This window comes from Palaemon carinicauda, chromosome 27 (genome assembly GCF_036898095.1).
Source record: "Palaemon carinicauda isolate YSFRI2023 chromosome 27, ASM3689809v2, whole genome shotgun sequence".
Taxonomy (NCBI): Eukaryota; Metazoa; Arthropoda; class Malacostraca; order Decapoda; family Palaemonidae; genus Palaemon; species Palaemon carinicauda.
The window spans coordinates 70325160-70351016 of NC_090751.1; the positions used below are offsets into that span (position 1 = coordinate 70325160).

General features: G+C 41.1%; 1 protein-coding gene across 1 annotated transcript in view; it reads right to left on the bottom strand.

Moving 5' to 3' along the window:
• faf (ubiquitin carboxyl-terminal hydrolase-like faf) overlaps positions 1–25857 on the bottom strand; it is a 346068-nt gene that overhangs the window by 242711 nt on the left and 77500 nt on the right. The window contains exons 5-11 of the mRNA XM_068351160.1: positions 21409–21521; positions 20778–21054; positions 20362–20546; positions 20093–20231; positions 16293–16403; positions 15978–16124; positions 1208–1306 (exon numbers count right to left, since the gene is read on the bottom strand). Of these exons, the coding sequence (XP_068207261.1) occupies positions 1208–1306; positions 15978–16124; positions 16293–16403; positions 20093–20231; positions 20362–20546; positions 20778–21054; positions 21409–21521 (1071 nt within the window). The remainder of the gene's footprint in view (positions 1–1207; positions 1307–15977; positions 16125–16292; positions 16404–20092; positions 20232–20361; positions 20547–20777; positions 21055–21408; positions 21522–25857) is intronic.

Below are 25857 nucleotides of genomic sequence, written 5' to 3' on the forward strand. Positions count from 1 at the left end.
CCCCGGGGGAGGAGGGGGAGCCGCCGCGCTATGGGAGGCGACGCCCTCTCCCCCAACCCAAGGTCGGGAAACAGAACTAGGGCCTGCGCTCCCACTCGGCGGTCTCTCCTTCGGAACCGGACGAGGGGGAGCTTCGGAGGAGGTTTGAGCGACGGAAGAAGAGTCCCGAGAGCCTTCCTCCTTCAAGGCAACCCCAGAAGGAGAACGGTCTCAATTGGACTTCTTCTTACGCCGGCGGCCAAACTTCTCCCACTGGGAGGCAGACCACACCCTACACTCACTACAGGTATTTTCTCTGTCATACCGTCGGTCTCGACACTGCGGGCAAGGGGTGTGAGGATCCGTATCCACCGCAGACACGAAAGTACCGCAAGGGCGACCGGCAATACCAGGGCACTTGCGCATGATGCATATCCAAGGGTGAGGCCAACTTCAAACACACACAAGTTGAGGAAATGCAAAAAAGATTAAGGCTGTCAAACGAGGACGATGGACAGCCAAAAGTGAAGTGAAGCAAATCACCGGTGTGTGGGGGGGAGGGGTAGCAAGCTACCCCTTCCCCTACCCCCGCTAACTAGCGTGGGGGTAGTTAACCCTCGTTACAAATTATTAGCTCGTCATTTCAGCTACGCCGAAAGTAAACCCAATGTAAACAGCGTGGTTTGTATTTCGGTTACGGAACAAGTGGTATTTATCAAACATGTTCATGAGGAGAGATTCATATTGCAAACAATAATACCACCACCACCTCCTACTCCTCATCACCAATCAAGCCATCCACTATTCATACTAAAGGTTAAGTCCAGTTTAAGGTTCATTTATTCCATATTTAATAATTTTTCCATTAATTATAACTTCTTATTCTTGGTAATATGCTTAAAGTATTGTACTATACAATATTGGAAACTGTAAAGATAGCCAAAAATAGCCCAAAATAGGAGCATCCTTGGGTGGGGAACCAATTGATGCTAATTCCATTCTTTCTTATAGCAAAAATCGATACTGTACAGTGTTTGAAAACAATTTTGGAACAAATTAAGTTTGATCTGAGATAAAACTGTACTCCCTATGGACAATGTTCAAATCGATAACTTTTGAAATAAAGCTGGAGTGTAAAATTGGTAAATACTCAACATTACAAACCACAAAAACTTAAAGGCAATTATCTTATTATAGGACCAATAATATTAGAACAGAAATCTCTTACCTTATGTGCCATAACTCCATCTTTGTCATCTTCTGCTAATCTTCTAATAAGCTCTAAAAGTTTTTCTCGCTGCTTTTTACTCGCCTGACTCCAACTTGTCTGTAGATAAAGAAAATCATATTTTTAATTAAAACATAACAGCAGATAAGCAGAATCTCCACATAACTAGGGATCACAAATGTTAGTATATAAAATCTGAAAGTAGGACATAGCAAACTTCGAAATATGACAAATGAGATGTTTTGTATTTTTCCCTAACTAATACAAACCTGGAGTTATTTACGTGGATTATCTTTCAGCATAGCTGGAAAGTAGCCATTAGACTTTAGTTGCAAGATGGCAACTCTGCCTAACCACTTGAGCGGGTAGGCTGGGGGTGGCTGGGGGGTACCCAGCCGCCTCTATATACAGTAATACTGTTCCTCAACATACGAGTGTCCCAACATAAGAAAGAAATTTGAGATACGTGGAAAATTTCGAGCAAATTTTTGCCCAGAAATAAGAGAAAAATTTGAAATATGAGGATATGAGACAGTTCCCTATGCAGTCACTAGGTGGCCTAGAGTGCGAGAGGCTGCTCAAGAGGACAGCATCCCTCGGTCTTTCCCGTCGGATGTCCTTCGCGTAAAGTTATCTCCGAGTATCGGACGTAGTGTTTGCATTTTTTGCGTCAATCAGTAAAGAATTAAGTGAATAAGCAAGCGAGTGCAAACAAGGGTAGTGAAAAGGCAAAGCGTATGATGATAATCGAGATAACACATGAAATAATAGAAAAACATGAGCGGCGTGTGGTCGTGCGTTAGCCTTTTGCGACGACACTTGTGTACGTCATTTTCGTAACACTTTGAAGGGGAGACAAAAGCAAGCATCCTTAAATAGGTTCCTTTTACAAAGGCCGGCAAAAAGCGAAGGTGAAAGTGAGTCAAAAAGCGAGGCAAAAAGAGCCAAGCCGGAAGAAGAAAAGTAAAAAATGAAAATGAAAGCAAAATTAGAATTAAGTTTAGTGTATTGTAAGATTAACATTTATTTTTAAGGTTGTGTCTAGTAAGCTTAATTCCCTTATCGTAAGATTAACATTTAGTTTTAAGGTTGTGTCCAGTAAGCTTATTTCACTTATGTTAAATTTAAAGTTTAAGTTATGTTACATAGTGTTACAAAAGTGTAGCGTACCGAACGTGTTACTGTCAAGTCTCTCTCCTCCCCTTTCTCTCTCCCTCCTCCTCCGCACACACTGCCGTTAGCCGCTACCGTCTGTCTCGAAGGTAAGAACATAATAATGTCACATTTTTTTGCAGATCATAACCAGTACATAGGTATTTGTTGTTTTGTGAGCGTAGAATGTGAATTAGAACAATTAAAAACATGTTTTTCCACTGTAATACTGTTTTTAAGTTTTTCAGAGGGTGGGAACGGATTATTTTTTTAAGTTATTTTATATGGGAAAAATTGATCCGAGATACAAAAGAATTGACATACGAGCTCGGGTCCTGGAACGCATTTGTATCTCGAGGTATTACTGTATACTCTCACAGCAGTGAGACATCACTTTACATTGCAAGCCGGCCAATTAATGTAAATAACTCCAGGTTTGTATTAATTAGGGAAAAATACAAATTATCTCCGAATTTGTCATTTGTTCCCATACTATCAAACCTCCTGTTATTTATGTGGATGACTCACCCGTAGGTGTGTGGAAGACCTAGATCTGACACGGACATTGACCAGGTAGAAATATATTAAGTGAGTATACTAGCGGCCTGCGCAATGCAGTGTATTAATAGAGGTTGTTAATTTGTATGAACACCTTCTGAGTTTATATAGGAAAAAAAAAACACGTATACCACTGCTCCCTCGCAGAAGCATTGGGGACGTGATAATTACCTGCAGAGGTTGAAGCCAGCTTGCAGAGGGATCCATGGTGCTGTACCCCAAGGGAGGAGAGGATGATAAAAGGAAAACCAGATATTCTTCTCATTCATCCCTGTCTTAAGCCGAGTAACCAATGCCCTCAACCATCTGCTACTTGTCTATCAAGGAGGCTGAGGTACCTTAAACCACTTGTTGAGCAGTCACCACAGGAACAATAGTCAACGTATCGAATCTCCTGTGGGCCACTTCTTTTAAGTAATGGGCTGTGAAGGTGGTCTGTCTCTTCCACACGACCACTTGAAGAACTTGCAACACGGGGAAGTTGCGTTTGAATGCCAGGGAACTACTGATTTTTATGACATCATGAGCTCTAGGTCGACGAGCCTGATAAGGATCGGGAGCTAAGGCTCTTTCGATCACTAAGCATATCCAGGAGAAAATTGTGTTCTTCCTCTTTACTCTCCCTGAGCTAGTCTGGGCCACGTTGCTGCACTGCGTTTAAGGGGACCATCCCCCATAGTGTTTTGACGTACCACCTTTCAGCAATCGAATTGTTTATGTATGCGTAAACATATCGTACATGCTCTCCAGAAGTTTCAGCCAATTATTTTTACAAATAACGAAGATATAGTGGTCTTTAAATGATGACGTCATCCTTACTGTGTCGTCTGCATGACTGTGTTTGACAAAATTGTCTGTGTTTAATTTTGCATATTTATAGCGATTTTTTCTCTTATGTTTCGAAATCTCGTACGTCTGGCAGAAATGGAAGGCATTGGTAGAGCGTAGTTGAACGAAATCTACTCCTACGAGAACAACAGCCAGAGTTTCTAAAGACGTATAGAAGTTATAATGCATGCGTTTGTTTACTTGAAGTTCGTATATACATTGTGTTTTCACAATGTCCTTGGGAACTTTATAGCAAGCCCAATGTTACCTAAGATCTCTCTTTTTTAAATTATTTATTTTATTTTATTTTAATAATTACTTATTTGTAATTTCTTTTTAGAAATATTTTTTTTTTACATATGTATGTATGTATTGCATATGTATTGCCACAGTAACTAACTTGTTGTATGTACGTACTTGCTTAATTCTCTGGTGTTACAGGTGTATTTATGTACAGTACTGAACTGTAATATTGTACTGTACAACCTAACAAGTGTTACAATCTTTCTATTATGATTAATATAGTAAAGGGTGGGTTATAAACACTACATGGATGGTTTTAAACAGCCTATAAAGAATTAAATAAGGTAAAATTAATGGTTTTGTCCTACTTCATGGATTTTCGAATATCACGGGTGGTCTCGGTCCTCATCTACCGTGATATTCAAGGGAATACAGTAATTACAAGTTATTCATTTATACAGAACTATACCCCGACATTTAGTTTTTAAATAAAGTGTCGACATTACATTGATATGAATCTACGATTGGCTAACTCCAACTTTCACCAACATGACTGAGAATTACTCACCCAAATTCATAGCACATTGATATTAATTTAATCCTTAAACTCATGGTTAATCAATAATGCTAAGTTAATAAATATAACAAATTTGGAAATAATTTATATTTTTCCTAACATACAAACCTGAAGCTATTTTTAATAGGGTATTACTTTCGGCGCAGCTGAAAGACGAGCCATGATAATTTTAGTGAGGTATAATTACCCCATCCACTAGTTAGTGGGTGGGGGGTGGGGTAGACTGGCTACCCCGCTCACTCACACCTCTCGGCTGAGTAACCACTTTGCTTTATGGCAGGACTTCTCGGGGGACAGGGTGGTGGGCCAATTTGTATAAATAGCTTCAGTTTGTATGTTAGGAAAAATAAAAATTATTTCCAAATTTATTATTTGTTCCAACACAGATACAAACCTCCGCTATTTATAATAGGGTGACTTAACTCTTAGGAGGGAGGAAGTCCTCACCAACTGGCCTTGGTCCTCTCTATTTCGATCTGTGATCAATAGTAGAAGGGACCTTACCCTCGATATAATCTGTGCCGATAAGGTAATGCACTGCAGAAGCTTGTGAGTGGAACTAACAGTGTGGCTTGTCTTTAACATAGGAACTCGTGTACAGAACCTATTGTTCTTAAAGACTTACCCAACACCCTCCCTCTAAAGGTATTGGGGACGTAACAAAGTATTCTTCTATACTTAGGAGGCACAAGGGAAATGGGTCTTACCTGCAGCGAAGTGAGGTCAGCTATGCTGAGGCTTACGGAGCTGTTTTCCCCAGAGGGGAGAAGGTGAAGGGGAGAAAGGAGCCAGACATTCATACTCATTCACCCCAGACTAATCCGGGTAGCCTCAGCCCTCTGCTATTTGTCCATCAAGGAGCCTGAAGTGTTTAGAAAATTTGTTGTGCAACCACCACAGGACCAATGGAAAAGGTCTCCATGTTCTTGTGGGTTACGTCTTCGCAGGTAGTGGGCCGCAAAGGTCGATTGACGCTTCCACATGCCCACCTAAAGTATCTGCACCACAGAGTAGTTTCTTGAACGCCAGTGACGTAACGAGCCCTGGGTCTTAGGATAGAGGAAGAGTCTAGATTAAGAGTAACCTCAATTGCCTTCCGTTCCCAGAGGGGAAGGAAATCCTTGAGGTCCTCCCCTTGACCTTCCCCGTGCTGGTCAACAGTGCCGACACACAGGGGCGAGCTGGTATCGTTCTTTTAAGGTAACCCCACAGACTCCTCATTGGGTAAAATCCCAGTTGATGGGTTTCCGGTTACTGAACGAAGACTCTTTATTCGAAATGGGCTGCACCTAGGGTACAGCACACTCGGATTTGAGTCTTGGCAATCCACTCAGGGACGCCGCTGAGGATTACTTTTCCCCATCTCCTAGGGTAGGAGACATCAGAGGTTGGATCGTACAACACACTAACTCTCTTGGTCAAAAGCCCAAGTGAGTAGAAAGGGCGTCTTCCGTGTAAGGAAGCGATCTGCTGCTGGGCCTAAGGTTCGTAGAGAGGGGCCTTCAGAGACTGAAGGACCTGAACCGCGTTCCCAGGAGGAGGTTGAGATCCGACGGGGAACAAGTTATCTCACACTTGCATAAGTAAAGGCATCGATGGGAGAGAATCCCATCAGTCACAAAGGACCGAACACTTCGCCTGGAAGACCAATGCTGAAAAGTGTCTGATATGCCTAGACATCTTTTCCGTAACCTGTTGCGAAAGGCCTCTCTGAGAGGGGTGGTTTAGGATTGTCCCAGGCGAGAAGTCGAAGCAAAGCTACGGCTTAGGAAAGTGTTTGCATGTGGCTGCTTCAAAGATCGTGTTGTGGAGGAAGATCCCTCGGAACTCTGTCAGGAGCTGTAGAAGGTCTGGGAACCATTCTGCGGGATGCCACAGCGAAGCTATTGGAGTCATTGATAAGATCCTTGTTATCCTGACTTGGCCAAGGACTTTTTCACCACTCCGAATGGGGGGAACAAACAAGGCACACCCGCCCCACCGATCTTGGAATACATCTTGTTTGAGGTCCTGGGGAACGGTCGAGTGGGAGCCTGAAGATAAGGGCCGCTGCGAGCATAACCACAGTCGGGGACCCCACAAAGTTAAGACTTTGTTGGATACAAGATGATTCCAAGACACTAGGAGCACACACTGGCCGGTTTTGCAAGCACATTTCTATACTAGGAATGACGCGAGCAGATGGGGGCAACTAGTTGTCCTCTGTCCATCTAAGGCTTCGTGAATGCTAGTACCTTTCTGAATCGGACCAACCGACGAGGATGGAATGGTATGGCATATGTCCCCCCTCTCTCTTTTGATGCATTATAGAGAGCATCAGGACCAGAGGGAAGACGATAAGACAGGCCTCTCGTCTGCCACCCATCATCCGCGGATTCTCCAGCGGTGAGGGGGGGAGGGAGTGCATAGCAATAAATACACCTCAAGATGATGTCGAGACGTGTAACCAATTGCACGTTCTTGCAACGAAGGGGAACAGCCTGTTCTCCCTCCAACTGCCACTAATCCAGTATGGTTGGCCGAATAAGACCGATACCAAACGGTACACCAGTTATTCAGTACAGCTTATGATATAATAGCGAATCTCCATAGAGATCGCTTTCCGGACAAGAGACTGTACGGTAATCACCGAACGCATCCAACCAAACCCAAGAGGGGATTGAGACGTATCTTCACTCTAGTGTTGGGTGGGTAAAGTGCATAAGTGTACTACTGAGTAGTAACACCGAACTGTGCGCATGACAAGTATACATGCGTAGTTCGACTTAGAAGTCGTGTCCGGAACTCAGTTGGAGAACGTTGGAAACGTTCGTAACGGAGGTTTCTCCTTCTTAAGACAGAAACGTTCATACTTCTCCGTCTCCGATCGATAAACTAGCATTTATATTAAATATCCCTACTAGGGAACAGAAAAGCTTCTGAGAAGTTTCCAGCCAAAGCCTTTGTAGGAGACTAAGAATTCCGACCGGGAGAAAGGAAAAAATGCCTATAAGGAGACAGAACGTAAATGGTAAATGCCGTATGTCTGGCTACAGAAAAATAACCAAGTTATGTGCAGTACTGAATAACCTGGTTTCAGTAAGGGATATAAATATACAACTTAATAGAAAAGTTCTAATAGGAAGATGTATATAGCCTTTATTGGCAGAAAGATCGCTTGCACGCATAAATATACTTGTCCATTTGCGCTAGCGCATGCGTATTCTCTGCCTCCAGGAAACGTTTGCAACGAATCCAGTTGTGGGAAAAATGTATGTGCGACGAATTGCAACATTATTGCTGAAAGAATTTTGATCGTTGACTAACTGTAATATTTTCTTGAATGAGAGCGAACATGTTCTCAAACAAAAATATACAGTTATAGAGGCGATAATTTCCCCTTTGGTTTACCCCTCCTCTTTATATGAGGGGCTAGCCAGTGTTCATTACACAGAAACAGATGTCTGTTTACCCGTGTGCGGGGTTTGAAACATTCGTAACGTAATGAAAAGATGCCCACGCTGTTGCTATCGTTCTTTTAATGTCAGCTAACAATGTTCCCTCAGGTCTAATTGTTCGAAATAATAACCCTGTAAGGAAAGAATAGAAAGTCTCGGAAGACTATCGTGGAAAAAAAAAAAAAAAAGGCAAGTCGTTATACCCCGGGTATAATGACGGGGGAGGCTGCCTCCATCAAACGGTAGAACAGAGTTTAAGACCATAACCTCGCGGTTTTGTCTTGGCTAGAGTGCATGCTCCGGGAAGGCTTACGGCCTTCATGAAGTTTTAACACCCATTGAAGTTTTGTAAAAACTTCTCAGGAACGAGTCTCCCGAAAAAGGGTGGTCTCGTATGTGGGGGTTTGCTTCAAGAAGGCCAGATATAATTGCCATCGACCGCTTACCTAAAGAGGTTGCCATCGAACGCTTTCTCGATAATGATAAAACTACCGTCTAATTCAAGCAAGGCCTGCCAGGGGAAATGAACTGCAATATACAACCACTCGAAGTGGGAAGGTGGAGGAAAGATGACGGTGGTTCGTTCGAAAATGAAAGGATCGGTGCTGGTGAAACCAAGCTAGCTGATATAGTAATCAGCAATCAGCTGGGAGTGTAGAGTGACGTATCAAGTCACACCTTTGGAAGACCCATCCCGTAGGGGGGGGATCAACCATAGAGTTTTCAGAAAACTCTGGATCGCGGAAACAGAGGATTCGGATGAGAACCTAGGGGTTTAGAATCTATTTGTGAATTAGTTTCTCACGACCTTAAGGGATGTTGTACCAAGAACCCACAGGAACTCTGTCGTTGATTCCTGATAGAATTTCTAGGAATCGTGTTACGTGACCAGGACCCAAGGAACTGTGTCATAGTTACCAGTAGAGATTCATAAACCCTTAGAAAGCAGGCATCCCTCTGTCATCAGAGTAAAACTCTTGATGACGATGGGCGAGCGCGAACAATTCACGGGACGAGAGTTCGAAAACTCTGTCATGAGAGTAAACCTCTTGTGCACTTGTGAACACTTCGTGCAACGAGTCTGAAAAACTCCGCCATAAGAGTTGTTCGCGCACTTCAACTGATTGCGTGCGCGCCAAGTTGGTCGTGTGTGCGCGCCATTATGGTCATGCGCTCCAATCCGATCGTGCGCGCCCACCAATATGGTCGTGCGTGAGCGCCCAAATGGTTGTGTGCGCCAATTTGGACGTGCGCGCTAATTTGGTCGTGCGCGCCAATTTGGTCGTGCGCGCCAATTTGGTCGTGCGCGCCAATTTGGTCGTGCGCGCCAATTTGGTCATGCACGCCAAACCGGTCGTGCGCGCCCGATCGTCCGTGCACGGAAAAGGTTGGTCGTGCGCGCAAGAGCTCTCAGTATGGTGAGAGTACAAAGTTCACCCGAAGGTTCACGATAGCCTGTGTTGTGTGAGTGCGAACAGTCAACACAACGAGAGCCAGCAAACTCTGTCATATAAGTATGGCTATGGTCACGAGAACCCAAAGGTTCAGCAAGAACTGCGTTGTGAGACCCCGGAGGGTCTCACAACGCAGTTCACGCAGTTCAGCGTAACTAATGTTACGAGAGCCCGAAGGGTCAGCGTAACGAGAAACCAAAGTTTCCCTGTCACAAACCACCGAAGTGTCAGTGACTAAAGTTACGAGAGCCCTAGGGTTCAATGTAACTAAAGTTACGGGACCCCGAAGGGTCAGCGTAACGAAAAACCGCAGTTTCCCTGTCACAACACACCGGAGTGTTAGAGTGACTAAAGTTATGAGAGCCCAAGGGTTCAGCCTAACTAATGTTACGAGACCCCGAAGGGTCAGCGCAACGAGAAACCTAAGTTTCCCCGTCACAAAACACCGAAGTGTCAGTGACTAAAGTTACGAGAGGCCAACGGTTCTGCATAACTAATGTTACGAGACCCCGAAGGATCAGCGTAAAGAGGAATCGAGGTTCCTCTGTCACGAGGCCCCGAAAGGTCGGCGTGATTGATGGCACACGTTCCCGAAGGCTCAATGTTACCATCGTTACGAGAGCCCGAAGGTTCATCGTAACTGAAACACGAAGGTTTCGAGCGGAGTCCCGAAGGACTCCTACTGTCATGAGAACCAGCAGGATCAACATGACGAGAGCCCGAAGGCTCAAACGATCACGCCAGCCCAAAGGGTGATCGAATGAGACCCCGAAGGATCAAGGAGAACCAACAGGTTCAAGATAACACCTCCGCATAAGAGGTTTGTTCTCCCGAAGGGGAAAGACGCTTAAGAGAAGGCTCTCGCGCCGCCCCTGAAGGAGAACCATAAGCGTAGGGATAACTTGCTTCGGAGAAAGCTCTGCCACCGCCCCTGGTGGATCAGCAAGCTCCTACAAGTTATTTCTCACGAACGAGACGCAAGTTCTCCCGAAGGAGATCACCTAAGACAAGCTTTCTCCCAGCTCTATGGGAATAAAGCGTAGACGTAAAATATCTCTCGTGAACGAGGGAGAAGTCCTCCCAAAGGAGGACATCGCCGAAGACAAGCTTTCTCCCACCTCTATGGGAAAAAAGCGTAGGCTTAATAATCTCTCTCTCGCGAACGAGAGTGAAGTCCTCCCGAAGAAGGACATCGCTTAAGGCAAGCTTTCTCCCAGCTCTATGGGAAAAAAGCGTAGGCGTAAAAAATCTCTCTCACGAACGAGAGAGAAGTCCTCCCGCATGAGGACATAGCCCAAGTAAAGCTTTATCCCAGGTCTATGGGAAAAAAGCATAGGCGAAAACAAAAGTCACACTCTCTCTCTCTCTCGCGAGAGAGAGAAAGAAGTTCCACTCGAAGGAGGAACATCAAGTTGAAGGTTGACACAAATACTACCTCGTAATGAGGGCAGCTCACGAGCTACCACGTGTACTACGTCGCTGTTACCTGTGAAAAAAAAAAAAAAAAAAAAGTTATCATCAATTACAATTCATGCTCCGTTGCACAATATACACTATTCGGGGAATAAGTCACCTTCCTTGTAAGATAATTCCTCGAAAGGGAGCTGAACTGTTTTAAACTTTAATTCTGTAATGAAACAAATACACGGCAGTGTTGAGAACCTGCTGAAGGACAACAACCTTACGGCGGAGCAAGTTGGATACGATGTCAACAGCACTAAAGTTACACGTATCAAACAACGCATATTTCCATTTATACATATATACTCTCATATATCTGTAAGATAAATGAAAACACACAAGAAAACCAAAAAGTAAAAATAAACTAAAAACATCAAGGCCAGTCTTTGCGGGAGAGAAGGGCAGCATGTCCGTCCTTTACCGAGCCAAAAAACTGGTTACTCAGCCGAGAGGTGTGAGTGAGCGGGGTAGCCAGTCTACCCCACCCCCCACCCCTAACTAGCGGATGGGGTAGTTATCCCTCACCAAAATTAGCATGGCTCGTCTTTCAGCTGCGCCGAAAGTAATACCCTATTATAAATAGCGAAGGTTTGTATGTGTGTCTGAACAATTCTTTATTCTAGGTAAAATACAGTTCATTTAGTTATAAAATAAAAAAAAAAAAGTTGAGAATTTAGGGTCCACAGACACTTACCATACATTCATATGGGAAAATTAAGTTTTGTATACACAAATTTCATATATGCGACTGTTTTCAGAAACTAATTAAGCACAGATAAGGAAAGTTGAGTGTACCTACAATGATGGCAAATCTTGCATCATGTTTCAGATGACAGTGAGCACTATTTAATGTCGGTTCGGCCACTTGCACACAGCATTTTTCCTAGTGCCATTAACGTAGGTGTTACTATCTCTACGGCTAAGACAAGTTCCTTGTCTAACAGACACAAGGGTTACCATTAGAAGTAAACAAAATGTTACGTCTGTAGTTGCCTTTTCAAAGGTTGTGCCTGACAGGAAGATGAAAATAAAAGATGAAGCTAAAATTAGTGAATGTTGCAAATTATGGGCATGAAGTTGAACCCGAACAAAACTTGAAAGTATGATTGTAATGGGTCGAGAACAATGGCTGCTCAACATCCAGATCTCAGCATTGATATTTAAATCTATATGACTTAAAATTTTAGGCACATTTGGTCTGGTTTTTCTTCAATTACACAAAAAATGGCCTTACAGAGAGTTTTTCAAGATTTTCGGTGATCAGGATATACTGTAGTGTTTGTTTTAATTCTTTCATTCTGCCTTGTTTTGAGTATTGTTCCCCTGTCACGTCTGCAGATTCTGAATCTCATCTTAACTTGTTGGACAAGAACTTGCAGTCTATTAAATTTCTTATTCCTGACCTAAACATTAATCTCGCATTGTTCTTCAATTAGCTCTTTATACATGTTACATAAAAAAATTTTATAACTCTGAACATTCTTTGCCTCCGGATCTTGCAGACATTACCCCAATGCACATAATACTGTGTGTGCACTTAATTCTATCAGTCACGGCATCTCTATAACAAGGCTCAATCACTACACAGTATTCTTGAAGTTTTCTACTTATAACCAAATTATGGAATGATCTTCCTAATCAGGCAGTTGAATTGTTAGAACTTCCGAAGTTCAAACTTGCAGTGAATGTTTTTTATGTTAAACAGGCTGACGTCTGACGTAAGTCCCTCTACATAGCTTATATCAACAGATATATTTTAACAATGTTACTACAGTAATCTTAAAATATTCTATAATAATCATTCATTACTTCCCATGTATTTATTTATTTCCTTTCCTCAATGGTGTAGTATTTTTTTTTTGTTTGAGCCCTTAGCCTTATAGCATCCTGCTTTTCCAACTAGGGTTGTAGCTTGGCTACTAATAATAAACAAGGGAAAAACTAGAATATGATGAGGTTTCTGATCATTAAACCTAACTTTCTTGAGGGTTGAAGGGATGGACAGTTATCTCCTGGGCGAGCCAATGTCCCTACTCATCCCAGAGTGGATGATGTCGGCATAAGGTCGTGTTACGCCTCTCATCCTTCTCTTCTGCCACATAGTCATGGTTTCCCTTGCCTAACTGAGGTAAAAGGCAGGGTGGCCATGTAAGAGTCAGAAGGAGGGCCCTCAGCACGAGATCGAGATGAAGGTGATCTTCGTGCCTTGTCTGACTGTCTCCTTTTAGGGTCTAGACTCCCAAAAGACAAACTCAAAAGGAATCCTAGGGGTAGCTGTGATTGTAGCAGTGGAAGAGCAACACCCAGAGACTTCTGCCGGGTAGAGAGGAAGGTGCTCACCCATGCAAAAAGCTTAGAACCTTTAGGCAAACCATGGGCTTCCCTTTTAGGTCCAGGAGAACGTCCCCTAGGGGGAGCTCTAGAAGGAGCCTGCGTTGACACAGTGGAGAGTTTCTGCGGTAGAGGAACATGATCCTTTGACGGACAAGAAGGACGATCTGGGCTAATAGGAACATTAGCGAACCTATAAGGAGGCTCCTTAATACCCTCTTTAAAGGTATAGGCCTGCCGCTGGAGGGGGTAGAAGCTGGAGGTGGAGGTATTGGTACTGCATTTGCTCGCGATTCCAAAACCTCTGCTCGTGAATTGCTCGTAGAAATCGCTGATTTGCGCGTAAAATCGCAAGTTTTGCATGACAATGGGCGCAATTCACGAGCAGAAGTGCTCGCAACGGGAGCCATACTGGATGAGGAAGGTCTAACACATTCCTGCTGCCGCGAAGCAGCACCTAAGTCCAACGAAGTCAGTAGAGGAGGCCTCTGAGTAAGAGCAACCCTTAGCATTGGAAAACGAGTCACACTGGGAAGCAAATCCGAATGTTACATAGATGAACGCTTTGCCAAAACACCCCAGGCGGTAAAGGGCACTGGAGGTTTAGCGGACGCCTGTCTGAGGGAGTCGGTCAGTCTCATGATCAGGTTTGGTCCAAGGTCATTAGAAAAAGGACAGGTTGAGGGACTACGCGCTGATGGACTATACGAACGCCTACCTCTACCTCTAGATGAGGAACGTCTAGACCTTGATTGTGAACAAACTGTTTGTGAATGGGAGCGTCTAGCTCTCGTTTGAGAACGGTGTGAGCATCATGAATGCCTAGCTCGTAAACGTGAGCGTCGGCCTTACGAAAGTGAACGTCGTTCTTGTGAACGGCGGCCGCGAGCGTGAATGTCGTTCTTGTGAACGGCGGCCGCGAGCGTGAACGGGATCTTCGTCCTCCCGAGCGTCGTCCTCGTGATCTAAATCGTCAGCGAGACCTAGAACGCAAGCATCTGGACCTATGTCTGGACTGGGATGCTCGTGATAGTGCAGAAAGCGATCACGAAACATCTCCTCGTGAAGAGGAATGCCTAGAGCGTTGAGATCGATGGTCTCGTGAGCTTGAAGCTCTAGAGAAAGAACGCCTTCCAGAAAAAGAGTTTGGATCGTGATGACCTACGATCCAGATTAACTTCTCAGGAGAAATTGTCCCGAAGGACAAGGAGATGGAGAGGATCGTCCTTTCGCGCTGCAGGTGGGAAGAGCGCTGGTCTCCGGAAAATTATCACCTACAAACGAAGGGTTCCTGTGTGAAGAAACAGAAGGTTGGAGGTTACAGGACGATGAGGTCCCAGGATGGCGAGAGGGGTTGTCATCAGCAGGAGGCCGTTGGAGGGGCGAATGAGAGAGATACCCTCATCTGCGTGTGGAAGGTCCAGGAGAGGGCTACAGATGGACTTCGCACAGCTCCAAAGCATGAGATGTTGCAGGCTCTGGAGAAGGGTCTTTCCTGGCACCGCGCTGAAGGAGACGAAGCTGCTCCTTCGAAGAGGGTGCAGAAACCCTTAAGGTTGGGCACACCTGCAACACATCTACAAGGGAAAATGGCTCCCAGGCTGCAGGAGGATAAGTTGCTCCACTAGGGAAAGCAACTATCCCCCGCAGTACCCTGAGGTTGCCAAGGAGTTAGTCTGTCTGCGCTCCTGCTCGAACATCCCTCAGAATAGCGCGAACGATGAGCTTTTGAAAGAGATTTGTGGGTGCTAGAGGAAGAACACGCTTTCCTCGCCCCTGAGGAAGAAAGATTGCGCTTAGCCTTCTTTTGGCGCCGCCCAAATTTCTACCATTGGAAGGCAGACCACTCCCTACACTCTGCGCAGGGCGAACCCAGCTTGCAATGATGCCCTCTACAGGAAGAACACAGTGCGGGTCGGTATCCAGCGATGACATGAAGGTATGCAGGCAGCACATTCTCGCCCAGGACAGGTCCGCATGAAGGCGATCCACAGAAATCATCATACCTAAAAAGAAAATGCAATTAAAGATGTTCAATGACAGCCTTGGGAGGGAGGAGAGGAGACATCATCTCTCTACCATGCCAAAAGAAAAAGTGTCATAGCTCACAGCTGTGAGAGTATACATAGAGGTGGCTGGGTAACCCCTAGCCACCCCCAGCCTACCCGCTCTAGCGGTAAGGCAGGGTTGCCACCTCGTGCTTCAAGTCTAATGGCTACCTTCCAGCTTCCCCGAAAGATAATCCAGATAAATAACGGAAGGTTTGCTAGTATTGAACAATGAAATTCTAAATAAAGGGGTTGAAAGTTTCCAAGTGGTAACATACCCAGACTGCAGTCTGGATATCTTCTAGGTATTGCAAGAACTTAAAATAACCGGGAGAACAATAGTACTAATGGTAAAACCTCTTCATGACATTCAAGTCCACAGTACCAAGCTACTGTTGTCATGATAAGCAAATGAAAAATGTACAAATGTCCACCTTGTTTACTCTTTTTGTAAGGCGATCAACCAGAGCAAATTGCACATTTTATAAAATTGAACTAAATAAAAATGGTCTAATACTGATTTCATTTTTTAAAAAATCCAATTCTCAAGTGATAGCTTTCACAATATCAGTATACTAGGAACAAACCCAATCATCACTAGATACTATACAATGAAGTTAAAAAATTCCACTTTACTATTACTTTATTAGGGGAAAAAAGGTAATATATCAAAACACTAACCTGAAAACAACCAAACAAGTGATCAAGCTGCTCTGGCGAAAAATCCCAAGCCAACTTTGCTAAAAGATCATGAACATTTTTTACAATGGCTTCGTGTTTTCCATGTTGAGCAGCCCATATATCATCTAGGTCTTCTAATGTTAAAGCCTACGGGATGAATAAGACAATGTATTATAACCATCTCTAAATTCAAATTAATATTTAAATTTTCTTTGGTATTTAAAGACCTTCTTGGATACTTGAAAAAAAATAAAAATATAGTGCAAAATATATCTTATCAAAAAGGTTATTTGAGAAATAGTGTCAAGACAATACCTTCTCTTTAATGATGAACCTTATTATCTTTTCTAATTTTTCTACATATTGTGGTTGATGTAGAGAATCACGAAGAACAATTTGTAGAACTCTATTTTCTTTTATCCACTCCTGTCAAAAAGATAATTTACTGAATTATCAATACAATCTTAAATTGTCTAACATTCACAAATGTAAAATGCTGACATATCACACATAAAATATGATCAACTATGGACAAAAATATGATCTACTATGGACAAAAGCATTTTCATTATTCAAAAGCAAACAAAATTTCAACAGTCAATCACCTTCAATTTTAATAAGTGAGCTCAAAAACTTAATAAAGGATAGGATTTGACAACTCGAATTTGCATTGTTAATTAAAGTCATGACAACCAAAACAACATTTGCATTCTGTAAAAATCTTCAGACATAAGCATGATATACTATATACTGTAAAAGGATTCCCAAGAATAAGTCACCACATGATTTCATCCCTTTTGACAAGGGCAAAATTATTCAGCTCATCTTTCCTAATACTGTACAGTAATGCCTAACAACACAAAATCAATTTGTTCTGGAGTGGCTTTCGTAACATAATTTTTTCGTGTTGTCACATTTTACATGTGAATCGCCTAATTCGTTCCAAACCAACAAAACACCACATTAAATTTTATAATAAAGCTATAGTATAATCACAATGAAATACTGTACAGCCAAATACATTTGAACCAATCAATATACCTAAACTAACTATTAATACATGTAAATTAAGTAGTTATTAGAACATAATGCAATAATAAATGGAAAATAATACAATACATACAGTACAATACTGTACATATACAAAATATACAGTACCATATGGACTGTACTATTACAGTTACCCCTACTATAAACTACAGCTACATTTTCTTTAGTGTACATCAATTTTCTTCAACTTTTTTTTTAATGAGGGACTATCTTTTTCTTGGCCTGGCTGACAAATCTCTTTTCTTGATGCGGAACATTTTTCGTAATACGAGTCATAAAAATATTCGCACCTCGTTTTGCAGCGTGAAAATTTCGTAACCAGATTCTTTCATGAAAAGAGGTAAGACTGAATATAGAAAAATCCAACATCCAAATATAATAGTACCTTGGGTCGAGTAATTTTGATTATGAGCATACAATTTTGAATTGGGTTACAAGTACATATTTTGTTCTACAAGGGTATTTTTATGGACTAGAACTGAACACGCAGAAATCAGTTTCAGCGTCTAAACACGGCATGTTACCTACAAAGTGGTCTCCTTTTCATGCCATTTTAAAGAAAATGGCAAAAGCAGTCACCTCTAGATGTGTTCCTTGTGAAAGTTACACAAGAGAGTGAGTCTCTCTCTCTCAATATTATTTGAGATTCTTTGTATCATTACTCGATGTTTCGATTATGGGAATATTGGTAATACATCAAAAGGAAATCACTTGTTTGCCATTCGCCTTCCGCAAGAAACTGACGTCATCAGACTGTTTTTTCTTAAATTTACGGTAAGTAGTACTATTCTCATAACTACTAATACAGACTACTAAAATACTTTAGGCCTATATCGTTACTCAGCATTTCGATGATGAGAAAACTGTAATAAGATTATTTGGTAGCCAGTTCGCCTTTCGCCAGAAATATGACATCATAAACTTGACAAAGAATGACTGGCAAAATATGTAAATCCCTTTTCTATTTGCTTGCAAGAAATGAAAGAATATACTAAGCAAAAGTATTTCATTTTCATAATGTATAAGGAAATATATAATTTTTAAGAAAATATTTGTCCTGATAATGTACTTTTAGATAAATATCCATCTTTTACCAGATATTAATAAAATAGCGAAGAATCAAATTTACGCTACATAGTACTCATAACAACCGCTACAGACCCGCAAAATACTTTGTATAGTTACTTGATGTTTCGATAATGGGAGAACTAATACTAACCGTTACCCTACTGGAAGGAAATCACTGTATTGCCGGTCGCTTTCCGCTGGTAATGTGACGTCACCAGACTTATGATATGAACTCAATATTAAAACTTTTCTTAGGGTGCTTTTTTTTACTGAAAATGGATACTGTATATTATCAATAAAAGAAAATACTAATTTACCAAGATAAATCACTTATACAAGAAAAAAAAAATGATTTCTAAGGAAATATTTGTACTAGTACTATTTCCGATAGACTTCTGACGTCCTCACCCTGAAAAAAATGTTGTAAAGTCCAACTGTCATAAGTCGCATAGGTTGTAAGTCGAGAAATACCTATATACTGTTTAAAACACAGTACAGAAAATATTGCCGACTCGTTACCGAAAGTTAGGCTATTCACTCCCGATAAACCAAACCAGCCTTCGTGTGAAAACCTTAAACACCTACCCGGAAAAAATAAAGCTTTTATATATAATGTACTAAACAAAAATAATGCTTTAATATACCACCATGAAGACTACCATTAAAATTATAGAAAGGTTAGAGACAGATAAAGATAGCCGGGACCGTAAACACAATTCTGTTTACATTTTGTCCGCTGGACTCGTATAGTTAAAGTTGATTTCATTGTTGATATGGAATTTTTCCTTAAATAGGCAATCTATTATGAGATTATGTTAAGAAAATGTAAGGTAAATATAGTTTGGTTACATTTATTATCAGGCACCATAATTAGGGCTATAAATATACTTTAAAAGACAATAGATTTGATAAGTTTTGTGGTGCTTGACTAGCAGACTATGAACAGCTTCGCAGAAACTGAAAATTTATTTTTGAAAACTAGCGACCACATAAATGGGGAATCGCATAATTCAAACACGCTTAATTTGCGACTATACTGTACATGCTAAGAACAGAGAGAACAAGTTAGACAAAGTGGGAGGTCCAACAATGATGGCGATACTGGCCTGGTGGTACCCAGACCTTGTAGCAATTTATGAACTGAAGGAAGACCGGCAGGTCTAAAAAAAAGACTAGTGTCTCCTCATAACCATTTCCTTAGCGTTTTCAATTTCACACGGCTCACTAAAAGAAGAGCTAGCACCATCTCTTTCGTAGCTAGTCCAAGTTATGTCACAGTCATAGTCATCTTTCTTCATACCCAGCCCGAGAAGGGATACTAAGAGGGATCAGAAGTTAGATTACCTGATAAAGAAAGAAGAGCGCCGACAGACATCCTCAATTTCGAGGAAGACCCCGATGGCAAATTATCACATTTTGGCTCCTTCCTTTTCTTCCCATATTACAAAAAGGTGCCAATGGCCAATTTCTACACTCATTACAAGGGGAAGACTGCTAACAGTCATGACCTCTGCTAGAGGGGTACAAAGAATGGGAATCCACATGAAGGTACTACACTTCCGTCAAGCAACTCAAGATTAGGACTGTATGTCCACCCATGGTCTTTGCATCACAAAAATACACACCCATTCATTCTGTAAAGAGAATGAAGAAAAACCAGTTAACCACCCAGGAATGGATACCGAATGTGTGTGTGTGTATGTAAACCTCAGTGGGTACCGAGAGTATGTGTGTAAACCTCAGTAGATACCGAGAGTATGTGTAAACCTCAGCGGCTAAAGTCAAAGTAGCATCCGGTCGTGCTGGCAAGTGGACAGGGCTTCCCTGCAAATTCTACAATCCACCAGTAATTACTGACACCTCATTAAAACTCTAACAGCTGAGTTCCAGCCAAGCTGATATCATACTCCTACTGCAGGAAAAGGGTTTGTATTTATGTAGGAATAAATAGCAAATTACAAAACAGGGATTGTTAAAACATTTAATCTAAAACTAACCGCCATCCTTTCAGCTGTGAGCCATTCCTCCTCTTCAACAGGGCCATGACGATGTGAGTAATACGATACATTGGTGATAACCTTGTTCACCTCATTCAAGGCATTCATTTTTCCATTAAAGGAAGATATTTGTAATAACCTGTGTATAAGAACAGATGTAATGTTATTTTATTTATTTTGTCATACGTTATTCAATTTCAAATTATCCATCATCTATGAAAAACAAATTCAATAGCATGTCTCACCTAAATCAATTAAAATGTATTTACCTGAGTATCATTTTTAGTCTAAATATTTCTAGGTTTTTGGCAGTCTCTTCCTGACTGGGCACTCGAGACACCAGGCACTTAATGGCTTTGATGATTACAGAGAGCGCATCATTTTTTGCCTCATTTTTGGCTTCTTTTTTCAATTCTTCATCAGTAAGATTTTCCAAAAATGCAGGTACTACTTCCTGATTGAGAAAAATAATCATAAAATAGATTAATAAATAAATGCATCACATTACCCTGATTCCCTAAAAGTTCTCTTTATATGTTAACTTCTTAGTACAATACTGCACTGTATATAAAAGTTAACCACTTAAAAAGGTGTAACTGTGTCAAGATATGAAATAAAAATGTTATTGAGAAGCAAGGCAACAATTTTCTGCATTGGAATGAACAGTATAATAGAGGGTACTCACTATAATTGTCATGAAATATTTCTCTATGGTAGATGTTGTGAGCATTTCATAACACAAGCCAAAAGGTCGAAGCAGAGCACAGATAACTGGAACTGAAAGATTTTTCCCAGATTGAAAACGTTCAAGGAGAATCTGGAAGCCCCCATGCTTGCCAAATGTATTTATCAAGTCAACAAGCCAGCCTCTGGGATTTCTAGGATCAGGTGGGCGGGCAAATATTTCTACATCAGGCTGCGATAACGTATCAGATGGGCGTGCCCCATTAAACGTATGGAACCTAAAATACAAGATTAAATAAAACATTAAAAAGTTAATTAATATTGTTGTGGAGTATATAAACATTTTACTATTAATAAAATTTGCAAACCAATAGAGAAACTGTCTGAGAAAAATGCTTAAATCTATCAATGATATATGAAAACCAATAGGACTCAAAGAAACTGGTCGTTAAAAATTGAATGTTTATTACACAGCTACCAACAATTATCAAATTTAGTTTATATCTTTATGAAAGGTTCAAATATATGAACACCAACAATTAATGTGTAAAACGTACAGTGAACACTACAAACTGCAAACCAGGAAAAAAACATGTGACTTGTATTTAAAGCAAATTCAATTCTATACTTACTTGGAATTAGGGTTGAGCACCATGGCGAGAAGGTCAAGTAATGGAAACCAGTCCTGATTAAGCTTAACTACTACTAATTCGATCAGCTTTTCACAATTCTTAAGAATACATCTCTGAAAATAAAAGAATAAAATTATTTTTAGTATTTTCAATTTTAAAAACAGTAAATCAATGACTGAGGCCTCATAAAAATAGACAACCCACACAAAACTAAAACTATATCTTGCATATATAAGTTCAGGTAATTTCTTTGACAAACCAAGAGGCTTCAGCAAATTCATTATTTTCCACTAACAAGTAAAATGCACATTGGAAGGAAATGAAAATACTATATGAAACCTATATACTAGCACCCTTAGATCTCCAATTATACAAAACTATTGCAACACAGCATTTCATTTATCTGAAATTTTAATTTTTATACTAATAACATTTGATGCAAATTCCTTCCAGATGTTCCAAACCAACAATATGCAAAGAACTTAGGTTCAATTAATATTTAAAATAATAGCTTTTATAGCAACAACTCGTGGTATGAAAAGATTAGAGAATTGTGCAAATTTCATCCATACATTTCTTGTCTTCTTCAACTGAACAAAACATGAATTATGACACCATACAAAAATTTTATCTTTTTTTTACTGTAAGGTGAAATATTTAACTGGACAGAACATTTCATTATTTTTCTATCACATTTAGTACCAACACTACACTCGGAAGGGCTTTGTTTACCTTGAAATCAAGGCTTTTCTAATGTTTACACCTTGTAATCACATGGTTTGAATATTTCTTACTGTAAATTATAGCATCTTCCCCTTTCCTCATAATTCCTTATAGCCAGTAATTGTAATTTCATTCGCATCCTCCTACCAGTTTCAGTCAATTTAAATCACCTGCTTTCCTTTTCCTTGAATTTTACCGATAAGAAAAAAAAATCTTATAAGCAATTTTGTATTTTTTCCAACTATACAAAATCAGTCCTTTAATAGGAGTGGCAGGAAACCCTAACATCCCCAGCCATACACTAAGAAGCCACTTTGATCTTCACCTAGGGCTTGCAGAGTAACCGAAGCAGGAAGTGAAACCTAAAGAACTTGGGTTTGTATTGTTAGGAAAAATAAAAATTACTTTTACAATTTGTGATTTGTTCCTCCACTAATACAAATAATCATTCTTAAATAGGAGCCTTATCCTCAAGGGGAGGAAAGTCCTATAGCCATAATGACTCTTTAAAAATCCTAGGAAGTTAATACACTTGGACGTGATAGAGGTGCAAGAGTGTTGATTCCTACAACCTTGAGCATGATTCTCATGGGTTAGGCACTTAGGCTAGGTTTCTGTCTGATGACAGGTGGTCGAGAAAGAATCTATATCTTCAAAAGTACATGACGTCTCAATGTATGACCGACGAGGTATAATATAACCTAGGCTACACACACTCCATCCTCCTCCTTGTAAGGAAGATGGGAGTGATACTTTTATACTGGTAACTAAGAAGTATGGAAGCTTACCAACATCAACGTCCAATACGGCAAATAATGGAACGACCATTACACCACAAGGGAAAAGGGGAAAAACTAGGAAAAGGGCTACACACTCCACTCTTATCCTGGACTAACGTCACAACCGTTATTTTAGGTAATATGGTTCTTATCTTGTAAGGAGCTAGGTACACTAAACAATCTGCTGAACAGCTACCACAGGTTCCAATGAAATTGTATCTAAAGACTTGTAGGTATATTCCCATGGAATATAGTAGGTTAGCCAGGGCACTACACACCCGTTGAGGTACTACCGCTAGAGAATTATGGGGAGCCTTTGATTGGTCAGACAGCAATACATTGGATCCTTCTTCCTGGTTACAGTTCATTTTCCCTTTGCCTACACATACACCTAATTGAATGGCCAGATAGTACTAAATTGCATCCCTCACTGGTTAAGGCTCATTTTTCCTTTGCCTACACATACACTGCATAGTCTGGCTATTCTTTACACATTTTCTTCTTTCCTCATATACTTGACAGCACTTAAATACCAGAAAAATTCTTCTTCACTTAAGGGGTTTACTACGGTACTGTAATTGTACAGTGGCTACTTTCCATTTGGTAAGGGAAGAAGAAACTCTTTAGGTATGGTATGTAGCTCTTCTAGGAGAAAGAAACTCCAAAATCAAACCATTGTTTTCTAGTCTTGGTTAGGGCCATGGCCTCTGTACCATGGTCTTCCACTCACTACGGTTTGAGTTCTCTTGCTTAAGGGTACGGTACATTCATGCATACTATTCTGATTCCTTACAACCTTTCCTCACAGAGTTATTTTCAGTGTTGGAGCAGTTGTAGTATCCAGCTTTTCCAACTAGTGTTGTAGCTTGGCTAGTAATATCTATATATCACATCTACCCTCTACCTGGGAGTCATAAGGAACTTTCTTTGAAATATTTCAATCCACAGATCGAGGCGAGGCAGGGAGCCTGTCTCAATGCTGAAGTTATTCCCTTGTAGGAGAGTAGAAAGGGACAATCAGCAACACCCTTTGGTAGACAAATGCGCTGAAGAGAGACTTGTGTGAATCCTTGGTGAGTGGTAGTTACTCTTCCCGAAAACTCTACAGAACGTAGGGATCATCATTCTGACGACGTACTGTAAACTGTTACCCATGGCTGGCCTGAATGGCATCTGAGAAACATAGCAGGAACACCAATGATTGGTCTCCAATTACCAGGACTATTCCATTCGTAAGAGTAAACTGCAGACCGTAAACCCTCTCAGAAGACCTCGTTAGCCCCCATCCTACTATTAAGGGGCGAGTTTCAGTAAACACAAACAAAACTCGGCAAGCTGGTCTAGAACGTTACATAGCTCTCCATGCTGACTGGCATGTATTTTCTCGTAGAAGGCATAATACGTCATTGAATTCTGTGATCGTCTCTGCCTTTACTTCTTCTATTACTCTACCTAGAAGGCAAAGTCATGGGTGAACTGACAAGAGTGCTGTCCAAACTTTTCTAAGAGAGGAACCTGGAGTCTCTGCCTGGGCTTGTAGGTGCCCGGATTCTTCCTCAGCACTCGCTAAAGGTACAATGGGGATCTCAGCATAGCTATCCTAGAAGTTTCTGGCCCCTTAGTAGTAACTGTTCAGTGTAAGAGAAGACATGTTTACGCTTTCTTCCACCATTACCACCATGATTTAGTTTCTTCCATGACTAACAGGCTGTAGCTCTCGTACAAATGCAATACATAAGGTAAGTAAATTCTCCAGACTCCCATCTGACAAAGTGGGAGTCAAGCACATTTATTTTCTCTAGGTTTCAAATGGCAAAAGAGGCATTTGAATGGTGCATCAAGAAGGCCTTGTTCTTGGTATTTGACCGGATTAAATCAGTATTTCCTTGTACTTGGGCTTTGACAAACCCTGGGTGCATAGTGCAGCAAGCGGTTATTGAATCTCGATGCAGTTTGGAGGCTGGCCACAGAAGTTGCTACTATGGCAGCAGACTCGGATGTCCTTGTGCTAATCTCCCCACCCGGGTCCCTACCATCAGTGGGAGGGACTTTTGGTTCAATCAATTGGAGAATATGCCTGCCAAAAGCCCACTTACTAGGATACTATCAATCGTTATCGATTAAGGAATTAAATTACTCAAGGGAAACAGGTGAACTTTAGGAGGATGTGAGAACTAATAACACACTAATGCATAAAAGTGCTCTAATGGGTGTTCCTGAACAGGTGAGTGAGTAGCACTTAATTGAGCCATTTCTTTCTTTGTCCTTGGTGAAGGATTTGGCAAAAGTCACGTATATGTAACTTTTATCATTCAGTCTTGAGTAGTGCAACTCACAAAATCTGGCTTGGAATTTTGGAAATTCAGGTTACTGCATTTTTGGCTGGGAGTCTATAATTCATGTTTCAAATATTTTTTTTTCTAATGAAAACAATTTGTTTTATTGATTAAAAAGTAACTTTTGTATATTTGAGAAAGCACACCCATTCCTGTACACAACCATTTTCTGACTGGGTATCAATTTATTTATTTTTTTGTCAAAACTTCCAAGGTAAGCCAGCAGGGGGGAAAGACTAACTTCAAGTTCTCCTTCTATCAAAAGTGTAAAACTATGTTTCCTACCTCTGCTACAACGATATCGTCATCAACAGTCCAAAGTAACAAGGTAATAAACAGCAACTAGCATGAAAAGTGTACATCGGCAAGCTATACAAACTGTCAGTCGGCTAAGGTTACCATGAAAACTGCAAAACCTTCCTTCTTCCTTCATTTCCCTTGCACACAATCAACTGCTAACCATAAACTAGAAAAAAATAATCAAAAGTGCCAACTGGCAGTGCAGGAGTGCATCTATACTTTTTGCCGGCTGAAAAGTGACTACTTATGTACTGGCAGTGGGGCAGGGCTTTCCCACTACCCATCAGTAACTAACACCACCTAGTTATTAA